The sequence below is a fragment of the Ctenopharyngodon idella genome, chromosome 12 (assembly GCF_019924925.1).
Source record: "Ctenopharyngodon idella isolate HZGC_01 chromosome 12, HZGC01, whole genome shotgun sequence".
NCBI classification, from domain to species: domain Eukaryota; kingdom Metazoa; phylum Chordata; class Actinopteri; order Cypriniformes; family Xenocyprididae; genus Ctenopharyngodon; species Ctenopharyngodon idella.
In genome coordinates this window covers 5,003,210-5,030,830 of record NC_067231.1, presented here as the reverse complement: position 1 = coordinate 5,030,830, position 27,621 = coordinate 5,003,210, and the positions used below count along the sequence as shown (strand labels likewise).

The following is a 27,621-nucleotide window of genomic DNA, read 5'->3' as shown; positions in this document are numbered from 1 at the left end:
CGCTCTGAACCGCTGTTTTGACACGCTGATTCATTATGCTCCGAAGCTTCCTGAAGCAGTGTTTTGAAATCGGCCTTCACTATATAAGCCGTTATTTTGTTTTTTTGGTGCACCAAAAATATTCTCATCGCTTTATAATGTTAATATTGAACCACTGTACTCACATGAACTGATTTAAATATGTTTTTAGTACATTAATGGATCTTGAGAGAGGAAATGTCATTGCTAGCTATGCAGGCCTCACTGAGCCATCGGATTTCAACAAAAATATCTTAATTTGCGTTCCGAAGATTAACAAAGGTCTTACGGGTGTGGAATGGCATGAGGGTGAGTAATAAATGACAGAATTTTCATTTTTGGGTGAACTAACCCTTTAATGTTAAGTTTTGCATTATAAAAAAATGGATACTGCTAATAATTAAGTCAAATATATTTGGAGACTTGGTAGTTTTCGAACAATCACCTTGAGACTGGTTGAATAAAAGTTTGATTGATTGATTGATATTTAAGGTTTGATTGATTGATTGATTGATTGATTGCAGATGCCACTTGTACACACAAATATCAGCACAAATACATATCACAATACTAAAGCATCACAGATAATGACATTAAAGTCTTTAATGTAGAAAACATACATTTTATAGCATACGAATATACATAAGCAATTTCCTCAGTTGTATTTATAACAGCACAAATAGAAAATAAATACACAACTAATTTTGTTTCTCACAAAGAAACAATGATTTGTTTTGCAAGGAAGTCAAGAAAATCTAAGGTAAACATGTGACAGTTACATATTACATACGGTTAGTCTAGCTCACAATGCCAACAACAGGGTTTATGTTTATGTGCAACAAAACCCAAAATCTATTGCAAGTTTATCGGGGCAGTGTGAATTGGCTTTTACTGCATTCATAACATTTAGAAAAACTGGGCCGTAAAGATCCATCTTGGATAATGGTGCTCCACTCAGTCACTCTGTGAAGAAAAAGAAAAAAAAGTGTCCTGTGATGACTTCAAAACTGAAATGAAATTACTAAAGACTGCATAACCATTTGATACTGTTTCTGGTACTTACAAGATCATCCAGGTCATCCATGGCAGGTGGCTCTCCTTTGTTCTTCATTTCATTAAGCATCTGCATTACAAAAGTCATTACATTTTATAGAAAATTTATAAATTTATTATGATCTCAACATGCAACATCCCGTGACAATAAGTGAAATGATAACAGTATCATCCAAAATGATAATTGCATCACCCAGATTAAGAGACTTACATCCATATACTGATCATATTCTGCCATGCCATCTTCCTCCTCATTTTCCCAGTCCCTCCAGTTATCAAAGTCTACTAACAGCCATGCTGGCTGAAAGGGCAAAGAAAGAGAGCTCAGAGGAATGAAATAGATTGATGGATTGGATGACAGACAGACAGATGATAGAAAGGTAGATAGATAGATAGATAGATAGATAGATAGATACCTTTGCTAGATCTTTCTGGAGTCGTGGCCATGCCACATTTTCCTTTACTTTCCTTATTAAGACATTAATTGTTCGGTCAAAGACCTTCTCCCTTGAATCCTAAAAGAGCATCATCCACAAAGATGTCATGAATGAAATTTCATTTACACATTTCACTTATTTTGTGCTCTGTGGGTCAAAAAACAAGCCTGTATTGTCAATAAAACACAATAATATGTTTAAATGTCTATACATTTACTATGCCACCTGAATTAAATATGCACACGTACTACAAGCTTCAGGGTTTATATCACAAAAAGATGGTAAGATACTTACAGATTTAAATACGCGGTCATAAAATTCAATCTCATTGTAGATATTGTTGTCATCCACATCTTTACAGCTGAAAAAAAAAAACATGAATTATTATTATTATTACTTTAGACATTTCCTTCCTTGTAAATATACTGTAGCTCAATACATTCTTTACCTGAAAGTTTCAGTGCCAAAAAACACCTATTATCCATCATGTCAAAATCCCAATGTTTTATTTTATAGCTCAAATGCTGCTCTTTTTTTTTTTTTTTTTAGCTCAGGAGACTTATTGGAGCTCTCAGTTGTGTTTTATTCAAGTTTTACTCAGATGTTTCTCCTAAAACTCTTTAGGATAAATAAAACAATGCTATTGAGCAATAGAGCATTCAGAAAGAGTATAGAGCTATAAAATGAATGTGAATGGTATATAATACATATTACTATTGCAATTTTGAGAAGCAAGATACACTCTTAAAAATAAAGGTTCTTTAATGTCATTGATGGTTCCAACATTTAACAAGCATGGAAACTTTTCAATGCACAAAAGGTTCTTTACACTGGAAAAACAAAGTTCTCTGGATTGCAAAATGTTCTTCACACTAAGGAAAAAATGTTTTATTTTTTTAAGAACTGTTGACTGAAAGGTTTTTTTGGGGAAACAAAAATGGTTCTTCAATGGCATCACCGTGAAAACACCCTTTTGGAACCTTTATTTTTAAGACTGTATGTAAGAAAAATTCTGTATTTGCTTTGTATTTTATCTCATTGCTGTGCCTGAGAATCACTTCAGTCTGAATTTCCTATTGGATATTACTGAGAAAAACACAAAAACAACATAAAAATAAATAAATATTTGATATAATACATACTGGAAAATATATAATTTTCTTACCTCAAAATAATTTTTGTGTCCTGAATATCTACCTGAACATCTTTTGGGTTTTGAACCACAAAGTTGATTGTGACGTACTTTTTCCGGTCGTACCACAGAGTTCTGGCTGGTTGACTAAAGAAATAAAAGAACCAATTTAAGCAATGTATTTCTAATTTGGTTACTCTTTAAAAACAAAACTTTCTGATCTAACAAGATGAAACCATATATTTTAAGTCTAAGTTCAGAGTTCATTGTGAAAATCACATGTACTCTTCGAGAAGACATCAGCATGCGGCTTCTACCATTTCAAATAAGCACTCATGTTCACACCTACCAGTCCTCTGGTCTCACAATCTTTGGCATCTTGACTTCTCTTAGAGTTGACGTAGTTTCTGTAAATGTTTTAAATTATTTTCCTAACTTTTAGAGAAGACAGAATTGACTAGAGAGAGCTCAGTGTGTGTGTGCTTGGCTGGCTGAGTGATTGGTTCTATTTTTAGGATGGATGGTATCAGCTGTTAGGAGAGAAACATACCACTTCACCCCCACTCCCCTGCTCTTCCCATTTAAAGGAGGTGGTGGAACACTCGGGAAAATCACTGTAGTTTCTACCCTTACCCAGACCGTGATATTCCCTTTCACACAAACCCTCCCCCTGGTGAGAATCTGAGAGAAACAGATGCAAACCTCAACAAATGTTTATTTGAGTCTTGGGGGCCATTTACACAACAGCTTTTTAAACTAAAAATGGAAAACGTATGTGTTTTGGCCGTTCATTTACACAACAACAGAGTGTTGGGGACCTGAAAACACAAACTTTTGAAAATGTGTTTCAAAGTGCAAGTTTTTGAAAATGATACCATTATTGTCTCCATGTTAATTACAAAAACGTGAATTTAGGAAAAAGGTGATGTCTTTCAGACACACGTGTTTCTTTACAAAGTGACATCGCCAACTACTGGCCTGGCAGCAGAATACAGCATTTTAGTCATTTTCACGAGTCCGTGTGAACGGAGATCATTTTGACAATGTTGTCGTATATCCAAAAAACGCGAAGGAAAAACCTTTCAGTTTTCATGTAAACGTACCCCGATGCAAACATCACAGTAGCTTAAAGAGATTTACCCGAAAATTAAAATCATTGCATGATTTACTCACCCTCAAGCCATCCTAGGTGTGACTATCTTCTTTCAGACGAACACAATCAGAGATATATTTAAAAATATCCTTAAACCGTGTCCTAACCAGACGCGACGCGACGCGGCGACACGCGATAAAAGGTATCTTTTCCATGTTTTTGTCGTAACCAGCCGCAACGGCAACAAGCAACGATTCAATTTTAGAAACGGTTTCTATTTCTCCGCGATGTTGCGGCTGGAACAGCAACACAAAGTATGGCAATGATAAAATCAGGTACTGTTTATGTGCTTTATTTAATGTTAAAAGCATCTAATGTGAGTTTGAATATCATTTTGTGTTCCCAGCTTTTTAACTGTAATGAAAACAACATGGCTAATTCACATTAGATCTTGAAAATAAATAAATGGGCACAAGAATGTTCAAACTGTCAACTCAATTCGAACAAACAAGTGTATTCTATGACAAAGATTGGTTCAGTCACTCGGTATGTACTTTAAACAAAGTTTAAATGGTGTAATGTTTATGAATTTTACTATACTTGCCCATTTCATTGTGTCTGCTGTGCTCTTGCCGAGAGCCCGCCCACACTCTCTTCTGATTGGCTGCATTTTTTTATTGATTTTGTCGCTTCTCATTGTCGCGCCGCATCTAGTGTGGACAGTCAAATTGCTTGTTGCTGGAATCTTATTGCATCGCGTCTGGTTAGAACACGGTGTTAGCCATCCAAGGTTTATAATCGTTGGGAATGGCAGCCCAGATTCTGAAGACAGAAAAAATGCATCCATCCATAAAAAAAATGAATTCATACGACTCCAGGGGGTTAATAAAGTCCTTCTGAACTGAATCGATGCATTTGTGCAACACGTATAGAACGTCATGGCACTGTACTACGTGCGTATGGCTTTCGGCTTCAGAATTTGGGCTACCATTCACAACCATTATAAACCTTGGAGGACTAAGGATATTTTTCAATATATCTCTGATTGTGTTAATCTGAAAGAAGATAGTCATATACACCTAGGATGGCTTGAGGGTGAATAAATCATGGAATAATTTTCATTTATCTCATTTATTTAGTCATGAACTATCCCTTTAAGGGCAGTTTACACAACACAGAAAACTTTTTATGCATTTTGGCCGTTCATTTACACTGTGTTTTGGGGGCCTGAAAATGCAAACTTTTGAAAACAAGTTTTAAAATGCAAGTTATTGAAAACGATACCATTATAGTCTCCGTTTAAACTACAAAAACACTAATTTGTGAAAATGGTGACGTCATGTGCATGCGTATTACGTGTTCAGTCTATAGGCGTGTAGTGTTTATTTACAAAGTGACATCGCCAACTACTGGCCTGGCAGCATAATACAGCTTTTTTTGTCATTTTTGCGGATCAGTGTGAATGGGGATCGTTTTGACAAAGTTGTCGTCTGTACGTGAAAAACGCAAAGGAAAAACTTTTCTGCTTTTATCATTGTCGCGTAAACATACCTTTAAAGCCCATGTTTTTTTTTTTAAATAAAGAGTTAAAACACAATTCAGTTCAATAAATTAGGGGAAGGGGGAAAATGATTGGATAAAATCATTAACTTCTTTGCATTTAGTTTTATTCTTGTCACAAACAATCGTTTTTTTTTTTGTTTTTTTTTTGTTTTTAATTCCCCACATGGACTGGAGTGGTTAATATTAAGAGATTTCTGTGTTTCCCCTAGAGCTGATGTTAATGAATCCAGTTCATGTCAGTAATGCGGTCTCATTTTAAGTGGGGGTCCTGCAGCGCCATCTGTAGATTGTGTGCATTAAGTCAATGTTTTGCAATGTAAAATGTACATCATTTTTATAATATTTAAACAAATAATGAAAACAGAGAACAGGAAAAGAAATGCATGTAAACAGCAAAAAAATAAATAAAATAAAAATAAATAAATAAATAAAAATAACATGAAACTAATAAAAATGGCCTTATTTAAATGCAAATATCAGTCAATTTAGCTTTGTGCACATAATATCACATGAAACAGAATGTTTGGATTATTTTAAACACATTTTTCGCATAACAACTATTTATTTCTAAAACTTGTATTTGTATAAACAACTTAAAACAGTAGTATATTCTCTATATATAAATTCTCTATAAAATTTTACTTTTGGGGATTGAATCATTTTGTATACACTCAAAATGCTGGGTTAAAAACAACCCAAGTTGGGTTGAAAATGAAGAAACCCAGCAGTTGGGTTAAATTTTTGTCCAACCTGCTGGGTAGTTTTATTTAACCCAACTATTTAAAAATTACTATATGGCTGGCTTAAAATGAACCTAAAATAGGTTGGAAATTAAAAATCAGACATAATTATTAGAGGCAACAATAATAATCAAAATCAATTAATAAGCAATTTAATAAATGTTTATTGTTTAATTATTATTCATTAAAATTATTAATCAATGTCCATTTATTAAACATATTAATACATTTTAGTTTCCAATATATTCTGGGTTTATTTTAAGCATGCAATACAGTAATTAAAAAAAAAAAAAAAATAGTTGAGTTAAATAAAACTGCCCAGCAGGTTGGGCAAACATTTAACCCAAATGTTGGTAAAAGGGGATTTTACCTAGGAAGCATAGGCTAACGTTACTAAATTTAGGTTTACAATGAACTGCTATGACTTTGTGAAGATGAAATTTACCTAGAAGACAAAGCTACAAAATTAACGTAATTTGAATTAATATCTAAAAGAAAAAATCTTTGTCTCTGTAATCTGTACCAATATGTTAAAACATAAAAAACAACAATGAACATTCCTCACATTGGTCGGCGCCTTAGCGTCGCCATGTTTTTCGTCTCTACGTCACTTCCGCTGTGGTCCAGTGTGGCGCGAGTCGCGAGAGAGTGAACAATTGGCGAGAACAGAAACACACAAACTTATGAACACACTGCTGCTGTATTATATCAGATAACACATAACAAATATACCCGTTTAACAAACGTGTGAAAAGGACAGCGGTTGGATTTATCAGAGGGAACATGCCGCGGAGAAAGGTGAGAGAAAATGCGAGAATTGCCTAGTCGTCTCAGCGCGCGCTAAATGCTAGCTCAATGTTTATTTACATTTTCGCACAAATATAGTTTTGTTTTATATGAATTTATTGAAACTATTTGCCAACGCTATTAGCAGCTAACATTTTATCGCATAAGAATCGAAAAACGCCAAAGTGCTTCCTAAATGGTGTGTTTTAAACAGATAATGAAGCTATTAGCGGTTTGGCTGTAAAACACAACCCAGACTGCATAATAGTAAAATGTTTCTGTTTGTTTTTTTTTGCCATATGTATGTTGTGTGAATGTTGTTGATATCTTTAATCATCATTTTTATTCTGATTAGTTTACATGTGCATGGTGATATAACTGTGTTGACACCCTGTTTGCAGAGAACAGCAGGCAGTAGTTCAGACGGGACTGCAGATTCTGATGACTCTGGAGATCATGAGAAGACCGACAGCTCCCATAGTGAAGCCAATCAGCGCAATAACACCCGTCTGACCCGAGCGTCACTGCGCCTAAGCCAAAGCTCTCAAGGTATAAACACACAACTGATACATTGCTTTCTCGTACATTATATGTCAGTAGATAGCTCATAGGCTATCAGACTTGATGCCTTTCTTCAAAGTACCAGTTGTCCAAAACACTCCAGAAACTGTTCACTTTGGGTGTTTTCACAATAGGCTTGGTTCGATTAAAACGAACTCTGGGTGTGGTTGCGCTGTTAGCGCGGTTTATTTGAATAAGTGTGAACTTTGCCATCCAAACTCTGGTGTGCATCAAACAAGCGGACTCTGGTGTGGTTTGACTGGAGTATAATCGCAACGTAGACCAAAGACATCTAAACAAACCAAAAACAGGATGTGATGTCACAAGATGCGACCCTAAAAAAGAAAATACTGATGACTGGTTTTTCTCATCATAGTTGCAAAGTTGCCCATTGTAGTTTGGTACAGGTGTTGGAACTGTATCTTCGGAGGAATTCCTGGTGCTGTTTTGACTCCTTTACACATTTTCTAAGCTGTTTGTGAGTTCTTAGCTGGTAAAAATACCATGTATTCACATACAATGAGCGCATTTATCCTAGCACACACCATCATTTTGGATGTTCGGTAAGTTCTGTTGAAAAATATACATCATAAAAGCATTTTTTTTTTTTTTTTTTGGATGGATTTGTGGATTCGCTAATTAATCCGAAAATAAATTCTAATTTTATTTCCTGTAATTTATTCCCCCCCAAAAAACTTAAATGTTTTCTATACATTTTGCAAAACATAAAATCTAAACATCACAATATAAATCGCAGACAGCTTTTCAGTTTTCTTTTAAATAAGAAAAATTAAATCAAATTATCAAAAGGGACCACTTTTTGCAGAACCAATACAACTTAGGGTATGTTCACACTTGTTGTTCAGTTCTTTTGGTCCGGACCAAAAAAAGAAAATAATACGTTTAGTCCTGGTTCACTTAGTCATTTTTAAGAACTTAAAGATACAAAAAAAAAAAAAAATGTATTTTTCGATGGAACTTGCTGAACATCCAAAACAATGCTGTGTGCTGGGCTAAATGCGCTCATTATATGTGCGTACGGTACGTATGATAGCATTTTGACCAGCCGAGAACTCATAAAGAGCTTATAAAATGTGTAAAGGAGTCAAAGCAGCAGCAGGAATTCCTCCGTTGCACACACAAACAAAGATCTGCTGCAAGAAGGCAGCGTTTCTGACACCTGTCCTGAACTGTAATGGACAACGTATCTCCTATGATGAGGAAAAAACAGGTATTCTTCAGCATTCTGTCCTTTTTAAGATTGCATCTGGTGACATCACGTACTGTTTTTGGTTCGTTTAGATGTCTTCAGTCCGTGTTGCATTCATATTTCTGTCAAACGGCACCAGAGTTAGTTTGAAAGCGGACTGAGACCCGTCTTTTCAGGGGTCCTGGTTTGCTTGTTTGGTGCGCACCAGGGTTCGGATGGCAGCGTTCACACTTATTCAAATGAACCGCACTAACCGAACAATCGCACCAGAGTTCGTTTTAATTGAACCAAACCTGCCAAGTGTGATCATGTCGTTAAATGACTACATTATAGATGCTGTAATGTATTTTTCCTCTAAATATTTTATTATAATTAATGAAAGTTACTGTTCTTATTAAAATCCCTGCTGCAAAGCTTTATTTATTATGTTTAATATCTTTACATATGTTTATTAGGGGTAGGACAAAATATCGATATGGCAATATATCGCCGTCCTTCTCTGTGCGATATGAGAATTGATACGCTGTGCCAAATATCGATATTTTAATTAATAAAATAAGGCGCTATAAATAGATTTCTCTGCTCAAAGCGTCGCTTCTTCAAGGCAGCTCTCAACACATGAATGAGGGAAACATGAACATAAGTTAAACAGCCTAAAAAAAAAGTTTTTTTTAACAGGATGGCATACAGCAGTGTGAGTAAAATAGATGCCCCAGCCATGTTTAAGTTCAAAGTCTTGATGCACTTTATACCATTGAGGTGACAAACGTCTTTTGCGTTCTTCACTGAGCGCTTAGATATACACGGGAGCGTTTGAAAGTATATTAGAGATCCGCTGATAGACGCCTGCTTTCGAACACTTCCGTGTATATCTGTGTAAGCGCTCGGGGAAGAACGTCAAAGGGTCTGTTTACACCTGGTCACTTCATGCATTTTCTCTGATCGGATAGCTATCCGATCGTGAAAAGACCAGGTCTAAATGACCTCCGAAACGCATTTGGGACGGATTTAAATCCGAACGCTCAAACCACTTCAGGAGGTGGTCCAGTCAAAACTGTCAATGCGTCAGTCTAAATGCATCTGGTTGTTGAAACCACATGTAAATTTTACTTCTCCCAAAAATACTAAAACTGAAAGCTGAAGGTCAATAAAATGCACCTCATATTTGTCTCTTTCGGTGACGTGAACTCCATTAAATTGGCATATAGCGCAGGGAACCGAAGATCAGATTTATCCGTTTTGCGGATAAATAGAGAGAACTTGTACTTAACCTTTTCAACTGCATTTTGTTTTCATAGTTAGATAGCATGATGTATCATTATAGGATTGTCTAGCAATATATCGATTATCGCTGAATCACGATATTATCGTTATCGTGAGCCATGTGTCGTGATCATATCGTATCGTGAGGTACCCTGCGATTCCCACCCCTAATGTTTATAAGAAGTTAATTCTGTTCCTGATCTAGATGCTCCACCGGATGTGAAGCAAGCAGCAGAGAGAGACGAGTCTCCCCCCAGGACGCCCACAGGAAACGCCCCCTCATCTGAATCAGACATCGACATATCCAGCCCCAATGCATCCCACGATGAGAGCGTGACTAAAGACCAGAAAGACTCTGGCAGCGATCCCTCTCATCGTCCAAAACGCCGCCGCTTTCATGAGAGCTACAACTTCAATATGAAGTGCCCCACACCTGGGTGCAATTCTCTGGGTAATTGCTCTTCAAATTAATTTCCTTTTGCATTCGCTTAATAATCAAATTCAGTGCTAATGGTTTACAAGGGCTTAATTGGAAAAAAACAATGTTCGCAGTGTTTTAAAACATTTCAAATTTCACTGGATTGTTTATGTTCAAAGCTAAAATCTGTATATTTTTCTGAATTTCTTTTGTACAGGACATTTAACAGGGAAACATGAGCGACATTTCTCCATATCAGGATGCCCTCTCTACCATAACCTGTCAGCAGATGAGTGCAAGGTGTGTTAAACCCAAAGTGTACTTCGCTTATTTGCTATTATTTAATTGTATCTTTTGGCCACCTTCTTGGATTTAATGTTTTATCATCTTAAAAAAAACAACAACATTTTGTTCAACCACTAAATTGCATTGATCATTTAGCATAAGCGTGTGTGCTTTATCCTTTTCTGTATTGTTTAGCACTTTCTCTGTTGTTAATCTTTGTTTGCTTTTCATCTCGATCAGGTGAAAGCCATCGAGCGTGAGAAACAAGAGGAAGAGCGCAGTCAGGGGCAGAATGAGGAGAACAGACACGCTACTCGACATCAGGTTCTCACCAAACAGATGTTCGCTCAACACTAAACAAACATCACACAAGCGTGTTAATGCCTCTTAAGTGCATGCATGCTTTTGTACTAAAAAGAGACACTTGCTTGAAGTCCTAATGTCAGCCGCGTGGTGCCTTCCATTTTTAAAATGAGTTGTGATTGTTTGCAAGCAATAAATTCTGTGGTAACCACAGTGATGTTATGACTGATGCGCTATGCATAAAGAGCTTTATCTAGATGAGACACAATGTACCTTTCAGTAAAAGTGAGATGTAATTCATTTGCATTGCTTTTCCACAGGCACCAACTCCAAGACAGGTTCGATATAAAGAGAAGGTCATGGAGATGAGGAAGAGGAGGGATTCTGGCCTGACAAAAGACCAAAAAGAAAAGTATATGGTAATAGTGTTCTCTTAGCGATTTACCAAAATATCTGTATATTAATGTGTTTGTGTGTTCACGTAGGCTATAAAGTGCTGCAGTGATGACGTATTTTTACAGGCCAGCCTGGAAGTTACAATCAACCTGGCTCCCACATATTTTTTCCGTTGGTTTTTAGATAATTGCAGAAAATAAGCTCTGTCACTAACAAAAGTTTGATTATTACCCATTTTATACACCATCATAATCTTCACAAATAAAAATAACTTTTATGAATTTTGAAGTCTAAATACAATTGGCAGAAGTAGACAGCTAGATGTAGGCTATAAACTAACAGCACCATGGTCTTATGAGATTAACATCACCACCATTAGGCTTCCAACAACTCGCTCAGTCTTTATTTAAAAACATTCCCTGAAAGTTTGAGTTTTAATAGTTTACAAGAACTTTTAATCTCCCTGAAAACCTCTTTAGTCCCATTTAGCCACTTGTTAGCAACTGCCTTTTTAAGACTAGTAAAAGGGGATAGTACTGATGTACTTATGCAGTAGAATAAAACATGAAAATATCTTGAGCTTGTGTTCACCACAGAACTTATTTCAGGCATTTACCAAGACCCATTAAAAAAAACAAAAAAACACTGGAGATCGATGGAACTAAAAAATGGCATATATTATGCTTTGGTATTAGGGATGTCACGGTGAGGAAATTTTCACGCTGGTAAATAAACTTGTGACAATACCAGTATTTCCGATAACAACAGGTGGGAGTTGAGGGGGGAGGTATTGTATACAAGTTGTGGGTCGCTATCAATATGCGGGTTATTGATATGCGCCCTCGCTTTTCACTTTCCTTTTTGAATTCGCAATCACAAGTAATCTCTGTACAGAAAGTGGCGGAACTGACTGCACATTTTACAAGATAAGATATTTGTCAATGATGTTAAGTATCAGTTGCGCACTAAATCCTCCGCCATTGTCTTGTCAGTCATCTCTCCTTACTCTCGTCACGTAATAAGTAAAATCTGACTCCTGTGGAGTATATGGAGCAGAGCAGATGCTTTCAGTTTATAATTGTAGTGTCCGTTGTCACGGCAGGCAAATAATGTATTCGGTGTACGGTCGAACACTGTGGAACCACAGCAAGCCTATTGGGTGTAATTATGATGTTTATGTTTGTGATTCAACAACATCTGTTTATATTTGATGTATCAGGAGCACAGACAGACACATGGCACAACTCGAGAACCACTGCTGGAGAACATCACCAGTGATTATGATCTGGAGCTCTTCAGAAAAGCTCAAGCCCGCGCATCAGAGGATCTGGTATGAACAGACATGCCGTGCACTTCACACTTAAGACTGCAAACTCAAATCAAATTTACTCTTTGGTTTGCATCCCATCAAATTATAGATAAATGAAAGTTGAAATAATTCACTGACATTACGATGTGGTTATGTAATATATAAAGCGCTTTTGATGAATTTAGCAAAAATATCTAAATGATGGTATACTGTTACTGTTATATAAAATATATAGAGTTATATAAAACTCTGATTTTGGTTTTACTGCCAAAGTTTGTGTTACTTTAGCTGAATTAGCGGTATGTAGAAATTTGATGTTTACGGTTTTTGGTGTTTGCAGGAGAAGCTGCGTCTGCAGGGTCAGATCACAGAGGGCAGTAACATGATCAAGACCATCTTATTTGGCCGTTATGAGCTAGACACTTGGTACCACTCTCCCTACCCTGAGGAATATGCCCGTCTGGGGCGTCTGTATGTCTGTGAGTTCTGCCTCAAGTACATGAAGAGCCAGACCATCCTGCGCAGACATATGGTATAAAATCTAACTTCCTACTTGCTAAATATATTTGGAAGGAAAGTTAAGTTTGACATTTTCATTCCTATGTGGTATATGCAGGCCAAATGTGTGTGGAAACACCCTCCTGGTGATGAAGTCTACAGAAAAGGTGCCATCTCTGTGTTTGAGGTTGATGGGAAAAAGAACAAGGTGAGGGATTAATGTGAATGTATTCATTGATCATGATTGTATGTATGAAAAGGGGTTCTGGATGTGTTTGTTGCTTTGTGAAATAGACCATTTCCCCTCTTATATTAAATTGTAGTCTGTTGATGAGTGTTGTTTGCTACATATGAAACTGATATTTTCTATCCCTGTCCTAACAGATCTATTGCCAGAACCTCTGTTTGCTGGCCAAGCTGTTCCTGGACCATAAAACACTGTACTATGATGTGGAGCCTTTCCTGTTTTATGTCATGACTGAAGCTGATAACACAGGCTGTCACCTCGTGGGATATTTCTCAAAGGTAATGTGGTGCTTGAGCCAGTGTATAGTGACTTAGATGATCTGAAATGCACAAAAACATAATCACTTAACACATTTGGATTTAAGGCCAGTGTCCCACTAGCCATTTTTGACTGATTTTCAGTCATGAGCCTCATTCACATAGACTGAAGTCTCTGCTGAAGTAATGGTCTGTTCCTCATAGAACATCAGACTGGCTTGAAATTATTTGAAGCCAGTCAGTGAGGTGTACTCTTGTGGCATTGACCTTGACCAGTGAACTTCACATTTAAGAACTGACTAGCCTTTATCCCTTGGATCAGATTCAGACGTCTTCATCAGACAACCAATCCCAAATTTCTCTTGTTTATCCATGCGTAATTACAAAACCAAGCATTTTTAGCTTCTTTTTATACACCTAAAATTAAGGTGTATAACTTATTAGGGCTGCAGTATTAATAATTTTAATCATGATCACTATATTGGCCCGCTGGTTAGTTATCCTAGTTGTTTTTTTTTTGTTTTTGTTTTTTTCCTCCTTCTCCAATATACACATATAAATTAAAGCAGAGACAAAACAATTTATGAATGTCTTTTCTCAGTGAAGTGGAGGATGAACTTTCCAAAACAACCATCAAGGGACAAACACAGTACACATTCAAAAGGGTGAAGTTAGTCCATAAACTCCATTTTAATTCAGTCTATTACAACCGCTATTTCAGTGAGCATCACATAAAAAGTGATCATTCATCTTAATCTGTTAGTTTTACAGGCTCCAAAACCTGTTGGTAGCTGTAACAAATTTGACTAAGTTGATAAGTGGGATGATGCTTTAAACTTGGGAAAAAATGTTTGATTATAATTTCTTTATGATCCTTGTATGTTTTCTGTTCTAAATATGTGAATAAGGATCAACTGGTACAGAGTGCCAATCTAAGGGGCTAATTATTATACCCCGTTTTTTTTTTTTCTAAATCTGAACCAGGCTACAGTGTTTTGTGGAGGTACTAACCTGAAGAGCACTTCACCCTAATTGTGTGTTGAAAGTCTCATAAACCAGCAGAACATGCAAATATGATGCGGTTAATATGATAAATTTAGAGAAATGTTAGCCTGTAGTGTCTTTTGAAGTCTTTGGCTGGATCATAACATTGGCAGTTTTCATTGAAAGTGCACACCAGCTAAATTGCTTTTTTTATTTCTGCAGGAGAAGAACTCGTTCCTGAATTACAATGTGTCTTGCATCCTGACAATGCCACAGTACATGAGACAGGGCTATGGCAAGATGCTGATTGATTTTAGTGAGTACCTGTGATACATCCCTGTCTTTAATTAAGGCAGGGCAATATGGCCAAAAAATCATATCTCTGTATTGTTGGGCTTAATGGCGATATACGGTATATATCTCTGTATTTTCTACTTTTTCCTATGTGGATAAGATTTGTTTCTCTTTATTTATTTAAAAAATGTTATTTCACATCCTGCCCAATGTTGTCCTACAAAAAAATGTTCATATTGAAGGCTATGAAAACAAGTATAGTGAATGTAACCATGTAGGCTATGCTATATATTATGTGCAAAAAAAGGGTTAAAATCACATTTAGATTCTAAAATTGTAACATTACAATCTAAAAACAAAAAAACAGAGTTTACATTCACTAAATAACTGGTAAGAGAACACACATTCACTCAGCTGAGCTTAATAATAATATTAGCCTACATTTGATTAGCCCATTATAGTACTCATAATGCTATCATAACCTACTTGTAGGTTTTAAATTCAACATATGGCACACTTAATGTCCAACAACACATTTTAGCAAATTGTATATTTTAGTTTAATTATTGCCCTCCTATTCTATTGTGCTCCATCTATTTGGCGCGCATGTGAATGGAGGTGCTCGTTCACTGAAGTCTAATTTGGCAGAGACTAGTTTTGTCCACTCCTGACTGCAAAATGTAAATATTTGTAAGACTTTCTAACATTTACAGATGGAGGATATACCTGTAATATGTAAGTTATGTACTGAGGAAAACACATCTCAAACGCATTAAACGGTGCCAGTATCTGTCAGAGCACCTGACAGGGCAAGGCGCTTTAAAATATACGCGTTAACTATATCTTACGAGTTATTTTGAAGCCCTTAACATAAAGCATGTGTCATGTTTGGGACAAACTGTATGATGCACTTTCCGTGCAGCTGCTCACTCTGTGTCCTCCACTATTTTTCAGATGCGCTGAATATATATTGATATAAATGATATTGCCTCATCCTATACCATTTATAATATATATCTATATATTGTACAAACTCAATATACCGCCCTATCTGTTATTTGTACAAGTTTGCGATTAAGTGCTATGGAGACCTTTATGGTTTGAGTGCTGGACATAAATAACATTAACATGTCAAGACTGTGACCATTCCCATTCCTTTCCCACTTTGACTCTTTTGAATAGCATCATATTGTCATAAAGAGTTGTAATGGCGTTACCTCTGGATGCTGTTATTCCTCAACACGTGCATCACATTCTTTGTTTGGCACGGTTCTAGGTTACCTGCTGTCGAAGGTTGAAGAGAAGGTTGGTTCTCCTGAGCGCCCTCTATCGGATTTGGGCCTTAATCAGTTATCGCAGCTATTGGAAGGAAGTTCTGCTGCGGTACATGTACAACTTCAAGGGCAAAGAGATCTCCATCAAAGGTAAGATAAGTTGGCCCTGCCACACAAGGGAACATTTGTAGGCATCTTCACTGTGACGCCCCTGTAAAATCCATGCAGGTTTAGCATTGTTTTTTGTTTCCTCCTGTTCAGAGATCAGTCAAGAGACTGCAGTGAACCCTGTGGACATTGTCAGTACACTGCAGTCACTTCAGATGCTCAAGTACTGGAAGGGGAAGCATCTAGTCTTGAAACGACAGGTATCAGGAATTTTTTTTTTTTTTTTTTTTTAAAGCACACATTTACTGCCTGCATTTTTTTTATTATTATTATTTATTTATTTATTTGTTGTTATTATTATTATAGGACTTAGACTGTTTTCATAGACTGTTGATTAAGATTAATCTTGCAATTATTTCAATTCAGTTTAAAAAGTAAAATCTTAAATTGAAAACAAAAATGCTAATTTTATTGTAAAGGTTTTTTTTATTTTTATTTATAGTAATTACAATAAAGCTTCTGTTCTTGCGGAAATATTGCATTAAATAAATTAATTACACTTTTTTGTTCAACAAATCTATTTAAAAAAAAAAAATTGTTCACATGCATGAAATGTTGGAAGTTGAGAAACGGTATGAAAATTTAATGTGACCAAAATTATCATGTTTATCATGTTGTTCAAAAAGTGTCACTAAAATCATGTCACCAAATTTTATGTTGAAAACCAACAAATAACTTTAACTATGCACTATGCACTTTTTATTGCATAAACATTAAAAAATAACTAACAATGATGGCCGGATTTTAAATGAACTAAAAATATTAGTTGGGTGATTTACAACATAACACGTTATCTACTAACACATACTAAATGTTCAAATACAGTTTTGTCAAATATTTTTATAAAATGATGAAACTCACATTTCAGCCTTTATATCATTTTTAGGAAAAGTATGATGCCCCATAAACCATTTTACATCTGAATTGTTTAAATTTTTAGAATGCACATTAGCTTATTTTCCATCTACTGGTTAAAATTTACAGCAAAAAACGGGTCAATGTTCACATTGATCTGAACAAAAACGTCAGACAGGCTGAATGAAAATGCAAATCCAATCTCTGACAGTAGGTGACACTTTTGAAAGAGCAGAAATAGAGCAGTTTCCGATAACCTCTGTAAACAAAGCAGCTGCGCTTATAAACACTGGTTTATTGGGCTTTACACGGAGAGAAGATGAAATGCAGTCAGTTCCCCCTTCCTACATTCGTAGGGCCTGTTTACACCTGGTCACTTCATGCGTTTTCTCTGATCGGATAGCTATCTGATTTCTAAAAACGATTCCATTTACACTTGGCCACATAAATGTGTCTCTGCAAAACGGATATAAATCAGATCTTCAATTCCCCCGCTATGTGCAGATTTAATGGAGTTCACGTCACCGAAAGCAACAAATATGAGCTGTATTTTATTGATCATCAGCTAATTTCAAAATCAAAGACCGCAATAGGAGAGAGCGTGGCCACAGCACTGATAAGATAATTTAGTCTCATTACTTTTAATGAAGATGATTGTGTTTTGAGTGCCTGCGATATACTTTCAGTTTGATTTGCAGCAGTTTGTCTTGCTGAAGAGATACTCAGCTACTCTGCGCTACAGTAGCGCTGTCATATGACTATAACATGTTATTTAGCATATAACACACTCTCACACGTTTTTTTTTTTTAGTATTTTAAATTTACATATGCGGTTTCAACAACCAGATGCATTTAGACCTGTTCAGTTTTGACTGGATTGCGTCCCAGACCACCTCCTGAAGTGGTTTGAGCGATCGGATTTATATCCGTCTCGGGGGGCATTTAGGGGGGGTCTTTTCACGATCGGATAGCTAGCCGATCAGAAAAAATGCATGAAGTGACCAGGTGTAAACAGGCCCATAGAATTCATTCATTCATACATTCTTTCATATAATTTCAATTCAGTTCAATTCACATTTATTTGTATAGCGCTTTTCACAATACATATCGTTTCAAAGCAGCTTTACAGAGAATGCATGTCAACATTACAATTTGGAGAATGCAGTTAGCTAATAATGTAATAATTTAGGCAATTAATATACAATCACTGTTAGCAATTTAATTGAAGGTAGAAGCAAAGAGCTCCTGGAAAAATGAATTACATATTAACAATAATTAGGATATATAGAAATTTGCGAATGTGCGTGTTGATCCAGATGTTGCATCTTCTGAAGTCCTCGCAGGAGTTGGCGCCGTCTCTTCCAAAGTTTTAGTCATCTGAGGTCGTCTTAAGAGGCTGGATCCAAACTGAAACTGATGTACTCTCTAGTCACCTCGGGACAGGCGTCCCGAGGTAAAACGGAAAAGCAAATGGAGAATAATTAGCATAGCTGCTGTTCATAACATTAAGCAAAGATAGTCATGTGCAATTGATCTGATATGAGATGCATTATGTGAATGCTTGGCTAAAGAGATGTGCAGCTTGCTCCATTCCGCACTGAATGGACCTGATAATGAAATTTGACATTTTATTTTATTTATCAATTAGTAGTTTCTATTGCATTATTATGCATTATTATGGTGGTTATCAGTACATTTTAAGGTACTTGCATATATTGGTATATTAACATTTTATAATGATGATTTACATACGGTTATAAGATGTAAATTATTATGCAAACACAGCTGCTATTTTTTTCCCCAAAAGTTTAAAAGGATATGTGTAAGCTTTTTTTTTTTTCTTTCTGTGACTTAAACAGTGACTTTTTTTTTGTTTGTTTGTTTCTGAATGGCACAGGACCTGATTGATGAGTGGAAGGCCAAAGAGACCAAAAGAGGCAACAACAACAAGACCATTGACCCCAGCTCTCTGAAATGGACCCCTCCCAAAGGAACCTAACGGACTTCCATGTTACATTTTACACTTAACTGCCGTTAAATCTTTTTATGACTCCATCAATGTCTTTTGCAATGGCTTCAGCTGTTGTCATTTTTGTCTCTTTTTATGTGCTCTTTGTAACTCTGGAATCTCTCACATTTGTTTTATACAGTGCTATTTATTTTTTGAAGTCTCAGAATTTTTCTCCGGCCAAAGTATTTTCTTTGCCCCAGCATATATTTTAAAATTAGAAGTATTTTGATTTTTTTTTAAAGCAAAAAATAGTTTCAATCAATAGAATGTAGAAAAAAAAATGGGGCCTTACAAAAAGACTTTAGATTTACATTATTACACATTCTTTATTTTCTTCAAACATTGTTTCTTGGTTTGTTTGTGTTGAAAGATTTGTGAAAATGTTTTCATGTAAATCAGAACGGAGAAAAAAAAACTCATTTTTGATAAATACTTTTATTGTGTCACATTTAATATCTAAAGCAAGACATTTACTTGCTTAAAAATGCTCCCAAATGATGTTCTCATTAGGTATAATGTTGGTTCCAGTGAAGAGTCAAAAATAATTGTATTCTGATACACTGAGGCTAGTGAAGTCTGTAATACAGCATTGGAAAATGTCATCAGTAGTACTGCAGTCTGTCCCATTCCTCTTGAAGATCTGCTGTGAGAAAAACTTGATTTCAGATTTATAAACTTCTGGTTCATTTCATCATTTTTGCATAAATACAGTTCTTATACAGTTCTATCAGTGTTGTACCTGTTTGTTTGTTCAAATCTGCAGATTTGTCCATTGCTGTACTGGTTTCTGGGATTGTTCTTGTGATAGCACCTGCAGATTAATATAATCCACATTACACCAGGTATAAACATATGCAGCATAGAACCTTGCAGTACTAAATAAAACCGTAGTTTTTGTCAAAATTAATTAGCACCTATTAGACATCATGTATTGCTGGTGTAAGCAGAGCCGTGTAAAGCCATACCTCCTAAAGATCTCTTGCCCATGAGTCCCACAAACATATCCCCCTTATGCCCTTTGAGGAAACAATGTAAGAGTTTTTAAACCAAGATGCGATATTTAGACAATGGCAAAAATTAATCTGTTGAGATGTAGATGGTCATGTTATATATATACTATTTAGTAGTATTTAATTCAGATAAGTGAATTTACTCACTTCTTCGTTCCATTTTCACAGGCTGGAGGACTCCTAGAACAAGTAAGGGAAATAAGATCATGTATATACAGTGAGGTCAAAAATGCAATTTAATTTAATTTTTTTCATTGCAAATTGTTACCAGCATAACTTGAGTAAAAAACTGAACTGGGCAAGGCCTTCTGAAATAGTGTGCTAGAATTTTAAATATTCAAAACCTAATTTAAAAATCTTTTTAAAATAGACACCACTGTATTCTGTTGTAATAATAATTACAATGTGACACATGCATACACACACACACACATATATATATATATATATATATAAAATTTCATTGCAAATTGTTAGTATAATTTGTGTAAAACGTAATATGGCAAGGAAATTTTTCACACAAATACAGTGAAACATTTATTTAGACACCTGGAACATTTCATTGATTATTATAGTTTATTCACTATCGTTGAAAATATGACAAGATCTCAGCATTAAACTGTCATTTTAATTTTGTCAGATAACACTTAAGCAAAACATGGTCACTTGTCTAAATAATTTTGGTCCCAAATTTTTATCAATTTTACTGGTAGTCCACTATACCCAGAATTTTTGGGTATAATATGTCACAGTTTACTTTATTTTGCTATCCTCACTTACATAAATGAACTATAGTGTCCTGCACCCACTAGTAAAAAAAATTATATCTAGTGTCTGAATAATTTTTGGTTTAACAAGAGCAAATCTTAAGTCTTACCGGAGCGTTTTCCCATTAGCCCATAGAACTGATGAGATTTGGATCTCTTAAGTAGACTGGCCACTTGACTGGCTAGTGTCTCGTCCACTGGTTCATCCTGTGTTAACAACCAAACCATTTTGACAGTGAGTGTCAAAGGAACACTGCATAACGTTTTAGATGAAAAAACACAATTATTCTTCATTCTTTTAGTACCAACATTTGTAATGGATAGAAATAATAAATAATAATTACTATAATGAACAACAAAAAAATGTATGCAGAAAGCATTACTCACCTCCCAGTTATCTGAAATCCAGTGGTCTCTGTCTAGAGTGAAAGACAATCCTTGAACACTGTAGGCAAGAGCAAGTATGGTGAGCATTAATGCTGAGAGTTTCCAAATCTCCATAAGGACCAAAAATGTGTAATTACAATTATTAGAATTGTTTAAAACACTGACAATGAGCTTAAAAATACAAAAGAAAAATGTTTCTCAGATAAGAGATTTTTTTCCGTCAGTATAGTCTGTCCAGCTAGCAGGAGGTTCTGCTGAAATCTGAGGTCTTTTCTGTTAGTTGCGGCTGCATTTATATCCATACGGCTGCCAACCCCCTCCCTGCTCTGAGATACCAAATCACCCTCGTCACCACCGGCTCTCTGTCATAATGAATTCATATAATGAATACCACTTAAAAGATAAACAAAATAAAATGAAATAAAGTACCACTTGACTTAAGTGATCAATGACTTCATTTTTTGATCCAGGATTAATCGACCCATCACACGTCAACGAAAATGCAAAGAATGATTTCATGAAAGAATGATTTATTTTTTAAGTTATTTAATCCATTATTTGGTCCTTATTATTATTATTAGGGATAACCAAAGTATTTGTCAGGTAGCTGTGTGTTTAAACAGTACCCTTACAGACAAATCTTCCTGCACTAATTCTCTCAGAGCTCCATCCAAGGATAACACTACCTATTATGAGATCAATCAATCCTACCACCACAGGAAATCATTAAAAAACAACTTACCTGTGATGGAGGATGACTTCTCAGTCCTGTGTTTCATGCCAATATCCCGGACGAGCCCCCAGCTATTTTTTAGGTCCCTATTTTAGGTCCCTACGAGCCCCCAGCTAATATTAGGTCCCCATTTTTATGGAAAATTGGTAGATTATAGAATCATGGATGTATAAAAATATAACCAAATAATTAATTCATTAGTACTTATCAGTGTTGAGTAACTTTTAAAAGTAAAGACATGGGTTAATAAAGTGAGATTTAATACATAAGTACATTTTTGTTATTTAACATTTAATTATTGCAGGTTTGCATATAATCTGAGTTTGCATTTTGATACTGAATATGTTTTTGTGCAAGTGAGACGCATGCTCACATTTACTTAAAGACGCAAACGCATGCTCACATTTACTTAAAAAGTAACTTGAGTTACTTATTTGAAAAAGTAACTCATATTTTGTAATTTTAAAAGTAATGCGTTTTACTCATTACTTGAAAAAGTAATCTGACTACATAACTCGTGTTACTTGTAATGTGTTACACCCAACACTGCTACTTATATGACATCGCAATTAATAGAAAGTGCACTGTGGGATAAACACACAGAGCAGTAAAGCACACTTATACTGTACGTTTAAGTGTAAAAAGTTTAAAATGACATTAGCCATTATTTGACCTCCTTTTTCTTTGTACAACATACATAACTAGTATAGAGGATATTACCAGTTTATAATTATATTTCTGACATTTGATCTTTGTTTTCTGAGCTAAACAAACTGACTACGGTGTCTATGATACTATAACAGGGTTCGGCAAACAAGTAGTATTGACTACTTAAGTACTTAATTGTTCAGTAAGTTCTTTTCACATATAAGATCCTTCTAAGCAAAAGCCCATTGCTTGCAAATGAGCCTGGATTTACAAAGTCAGTAAACTCGAATTGTTCAAGGAAATGTTTGAGGAACTACTGCTTACAGTAACTTGTTTTACCACTTAGTAGTATGTGATTTGTTGAAAAGTCATTTAAATGAAGTATTCTGTTGAAAAGTGATTCAGATGGTTTAAAAAGTCAGTCCTATGTATCATCATTTGGCTTTGTTTAAATGATTCAGGTTCATGTGGAATAATATCTTCTGGTCAGTGTCTGTGATGAAACTCACTTGATTGCTAACCACTATAGAGCAAGACCTTTTTAGATCATAGACTCATGCTGAAGGTTGAAATGTGAGGGTTTCTTCTCTGAGAAAGACTTTTAACATCAACGCCGTGACCTGATGACGGTGGATTCGGTGTAGAAGATAGAGGCACAAGATTGATCTGTTTTTGTTTAAAAGAATATAAGGGAACTGCCTGAAAAAAATAACTGTACCAATGAATAGAAATTACCCCATTTGGCAGATATTTTTTTCTTGTTATAAGCAAAAATATAATTTTGATCAATTTTTTTCAGGGAAACAAATGTTTCATATTGCTTCTCAAGTATCTTGATTTAAGAAATGATGAGATATTTATACTGGAAAACAAGACAAAAATACTGAGTAGGAAAATAATTTTTTGCTGTGTGAATGAAATGGTCACTTTTATGGCAAAAAATAATTAAATACACTGTTAAAAAGATGTTCAGTATAGACCCCTAGGGTTCTTGAATCAATTTTAAAGAACCCTTTATGCCAAAAAGGTCCTATATAAGGAGAAATGTCTTAAATGATTGTATAATACTATCATGTTTAACTGTGATGTTTTTTTTTCTAGTGATAAAGAATGTTTACGAGCTGCTTAATTCGTAAAATTTTATTAAAATTACATTAAAACAAAATCCATAAAATGATCCCATGATGGGAACCTCTAAAAGGTTCTATATATGAAGCGCCTCACAGAACACCATTTAAAGGGTTAGTTCACCCAAAAATGAAAATTCTGTCATTTATTACTCACCCTAATGGCGTTCCACACCCGTAAGACCTTCGTTAATCTTCGGAACACAAATTAAGATATTTTTGTTGAAATCCGTTGGCTCAGTGAGGCCTCCATAGCCAGCAATGACATTTCCTCTCTCAAGATCCATTAATGTACTAAAAACATATTTAAATCAGTTCATGTGAGTACAGTGGTTCAATATTAATATCATAAAGCGACGAGAATATTTTTGGTGCGCCAAAAAAAATAAATAAAAAATAACGACTTATATAGTGATGGACAATTTCAAAACACTGCTTCAGGAAGCTTCGGAGCGTTATGAATCAGCGTGTCGAATCAGCGGTTCGGAGCGCCAACGTCACGTGATTTTAGCAGTTTGGCGGTTTGACACGCGATCCGAATCATGATTCGAAACGCTGATTCATAATGCTCCGAAGCTTCCTGAAGCAGTGTTTTGAAATCGGCCATCACTATATAAGTCATTATTTTGTTTTTTTGATGCACCAAAACTATTCTCGTCACTTTATAATATTAATATTGAACCACTGTACTCACATGATTTAAATATGTTTTTAGTACATTAATGGATCTTGAGAGAGGAAATGTCATTGCTGGCTATGGAGGCCTCACTGAGCCATCGGATTTCAACAAAAATATCTCAATTTGTGTTCCGAAGATTAACGAATGTCTTACGGGTGTGGAACAGCATGAGGGTGAGTAATAAATGACATTATTTTCATTTTTGGGTGAACTAACCCTTTAAGGTTCCATAGAACCTTTTGTCATCTAGTGTATGTCTCCATACAATGAATATAAACTGGTATCAAAATTACGTCAGTGTCTGAGAATCCTCCCAGAATGCATTAATTATGTTTCTTTGAAGCAATTAAAATTCAGTTATTAAGTACTTCAAAAGATTGATGCATTGTTTGTGTTCATCGGACAATTAGATTTGAAAGTTGTTGTTTTTTATTCCAAATGACTAACGTATCAGGCTTCGCAAAAACACCTCTCATTGAAACCTAGATGACACACTGGATTTGTGCTCTTTGATCTCACCACAGGTGCTTAACAAAGCAAGAAACCAATTTTCGATAATTTCACCTGAACTCCACTCATGCGCTTCCAAGCCCACAGAGGTCTAATGTTGAGTGCTGAATCAAAAAGAATCAGAGGCTCTTCATTAGCATATGAAAACTGCTTCATTCAATGGGGTCCGACAATGCTGACACCATATTACCATGTTATACTCAACTGTTTGCCATATTAGGCAGAGTTATAGGATGGGATATACCATTGAAACCAGTTGATCAGAATAAGCCTACGACATGCACACTCGAAAAAATTTAGGCCTAAATTTAAGATTAATGTATTTGAACTGCATATAAAATGTCCATCCATGTTTTAACATAAACTAATAAACAACTTAATGTGATGCATATTTATCAGCCACACATCATGAAACGGATAAGATTTCTGTAATAGTACTAATAAACTGAAAGTGTTTTAAATACACAATAACCAGGTTTATCTGTTTATCATCATTAAATCCAGCTCATTTAAATCTCATACATTTTAACTAATTGCATATTGCTTGTTCCACAGCTAACCATATTTCAGCAATGTTCATACTCAACAATTTTAATTGATTTCACAAAGAAAGATTTTTGCAGATTCTAAGCAAAACAAACAAACAAGCAAATGGTATTTTTGAGTACAGAAATCTTTCCAGTTTCTTTTATGTATGACTGACAAAATTTGCATCACATTCAAAGGGATATTTGTAGAATTCAGAAACGCTTGTTATTAGCGACACCGGCGGCCGATAAGTGAACTGCAGCCAGCAATTTATTGCTCGTGCTCGCGCGCGCGCACACGCAACGTACACGAGACTAAACGTGAATCACAGCGCAGATGTTTTTCGTTATTTACTTAGAAGTAAAAAGAAGTTGGAAATACCATTGCAGCGATATAACGAACATCCAGACGCCATCCACGCTGCTGAGAGCGACATTTAACGTTAGATGAATATATGTGTTTCGCGCTTTCCTCTCAATAACAAAAATAAACACACAACAAAAATAACAGCAGTTAAGAAAGCATCTGATCATAGCGATGTGGATATGTTTGCACCAGCTCTGCAATTCACCGGCATCATGTCGACAGATGAGGTAATTAAAATTACTCTGTTATGATAGTTTGATTATATTTGAGACTATAGACTATCTGGCTAGCCATGACTGGAGTTCGAATAAATCCCTTTTCTTTGCGTTACACATTTACATTACAATACAGAATAGCTTTTTCGGGATCCTGAATATTTTAAACATTCATTTCTTGGTCATAGAACAGAAGAGAGGCTCTCGGGAGCGCTCGCGTGAACGTCACATCCTTTTGATTTTCCCGGCAAAAACGTCCCGAGCCCTTCATATAAAAATCAGTCTACAGGCTTTCACAGCTGCATCCGAAATCGCATACTTCCCTACTACTAGGCGAAAAACAGTATGTCACAAATTCACAGTACTCATAAAAGAGTTGGCAAAAGACCTACTGCTTCCGTTGAGATCCTGAAGTTTGCATAAGATGGACACTTTACTATTCTATGAGGCAGGCCAAGGGAGAAAATGAATTTGTGAATGGCAGTGAAGCGATGCAACTGACGCTGGTAGGTCACATGATAAGGGCAACATGGCGAATGTAGTACGTCCAGATTACATTCATACTATATAGAACATACTTTTTAGCGGTCGTTAAGTAATTAATTATTCAATGTAAGTACTACCTACTCAAGAGAGTGTGCGATTTTGGACACAGCCAGTGACTCATCACAACTAAAGCTGGCAGGACATGTGATAAGGGCAACATGGCGAATGTAGTATGTCTAGATTACATTCATACTACACACATTCGTTCTATATAAAACATACTTTTCACAAAGTAGTTACTTATTCAAACTCATTATATACTCAAGAGATTATGCGATTTTGGACGCAGCCATAGAAAACGTAAGAAGTGTGGGAAACTTCATTTTTAAGTTTCGTTACAAGCTGTTCACACATTGGCAATAAAATGTGATTAATACTTACATATAGTCCCTTTAATCTTATTAGTTTATGCTAAAATAGTGTAATCCAGATGGATGGAGGATACTTTATATGCTATTGGCTTATCTATTTTTTGAGTGCATTAACCTGTACATTTATAATTGAATAGCATTGTTGAAGCAAATAAAATGTCTTATTACATATATATTGTAATCCTTACACACGTTTTGAGGTCAGCTTTTCCGCATTCCGCTCTCTTGAGGAGTATCGTGCTCTAGTTGGGAAATCGTGACTGGGAATCTCTCTGTCTTGATTGCATCTATTTTGACCCCATGACAGTTCCTGGAGGTCTTTAAACTTCTTTTGTGCGTCATCTGATTGCCGATATTGTTGCTTTTAATAGATGTGAGGAGACATTCCTTGCCTTTGTTGCTGTAGTTCAGCTTGTCCTGTAATTTCTGAGTTTTTAAGAATCTGAGTGCAATGCAGGTCCAAGTTTGCATTGATAGGTGTGGAACAGTGTGTGCTGGAACAGGTTTTATCATCCTTTAAAATGGATCAGTTTCTACGTGAGACTGAAAGCTATCCAAAATTTTAAAGGATGTACCAGC

General features: G+C 35.6%; 3 protein-coding genes across 5 annotated transcripts; 1 reads left to right on the top strand and 2 right to left on the bottom strand.

Annotated features, from left to right (window-relative positions):
• Positions 1-596: 596 nt before the first annotated feature.
• Positions 597-6,707, bottom strand: ptges3l (prostaglandin E synthase 3 like). 2 transcript variants are annotated; one of them, XM_051914695.1, is made up of 7 exons: positions 6,602-6,707; positions 2,674-2,787; positions 1,803-1,869; positions 1,488-1,586; positions 1,283-1,372; positions 1,082-1,141; positions 597-981 (listed from the first exon to the last, which is right to left on the bottom strand). In XM_051914695.1, the coding sequence occupies exons 1-7, from the start codon at positions 6,625-6,627 to the stop codon at positions 973-975; spliced, it is 465 nt and encodes a 154-aa protein (XP_051770655.1). In that variant the 5' UTR covers positions 6,628-6,707; the 3' UTR covers positions 597-972. The 2 variants fall into 2 exon arrangements, with proteins under 2 accessions (XP_051770655.1, XP_051770654.1); XM_051914694.1 differs by lacking the exon at positions 6,602-6,707 and adding an exon at positions 2,990-3,168.
• Positions 6,650-19,882, top strand: kat7b (K(lysine) acetyltransferase 7b). The gene is given in 15 exon segments (XM_051914685.1): positions 6,650-6,834; positions 7,224-7,371; positions 10,062-10,307; positions 10,492-10,574; positions 10,800-10,883; positions 11,183-11,281; positions 12,478-12,588; positions 12,908-13,099; positions 13,184-13,273; positions 13,450-13,590; positions 14,776-14,869; positions 16,124-16,188; positions 16,190-16,271; positions 16,383-16,489; positions 19,042-19,882. Coding segments are annotated over 15 exon segments (1,659 nt in total). The 5' UTR covers positions 6,650-6,819; the 3' UTR covers positions 19,144-19,882.
• On the bottom strand, positions 19,572-26,655 carry si:ch211-131k2.2 (protachykinin-1). 2 transcript variants are annotated; one of them, XM_051914697.1, is made up of 7 exons: positions 26,518-26,655; positions 21,320-21,377; positions 21,043-21,139; positions 20,313-20,345; positions 20,121-20,171; positions 19,895-19,966; positions 19,572-19,798 (listed from the first exon to the last, which is right to left on the bottom strand). In XM_051914697.1, the coding sequence occupies exons 1-7, from the start codon at positions 26,544-26,546 to the stop codon at positions 19,758-19,760; spliced, it is 381 nt and encodes a 126-aa protein (XP_051770657.1). In that variant the 5' UTR covers positions 26,547-26,655; the 3' UTR covers positions 19,572-19,757. The 2 variants fall into 2 exon arrangements, with proteins under 2 accessions (XP_051770657.1, XP_051770656.1); XM_051914696.1 differs by lacking the exon at positions 26,518-26,655 and having other exon boundaries at positions 21,320-21,597.
• Between the last annotated feature and the right edge of the window lie 966 nt (positions 26,656-27,621).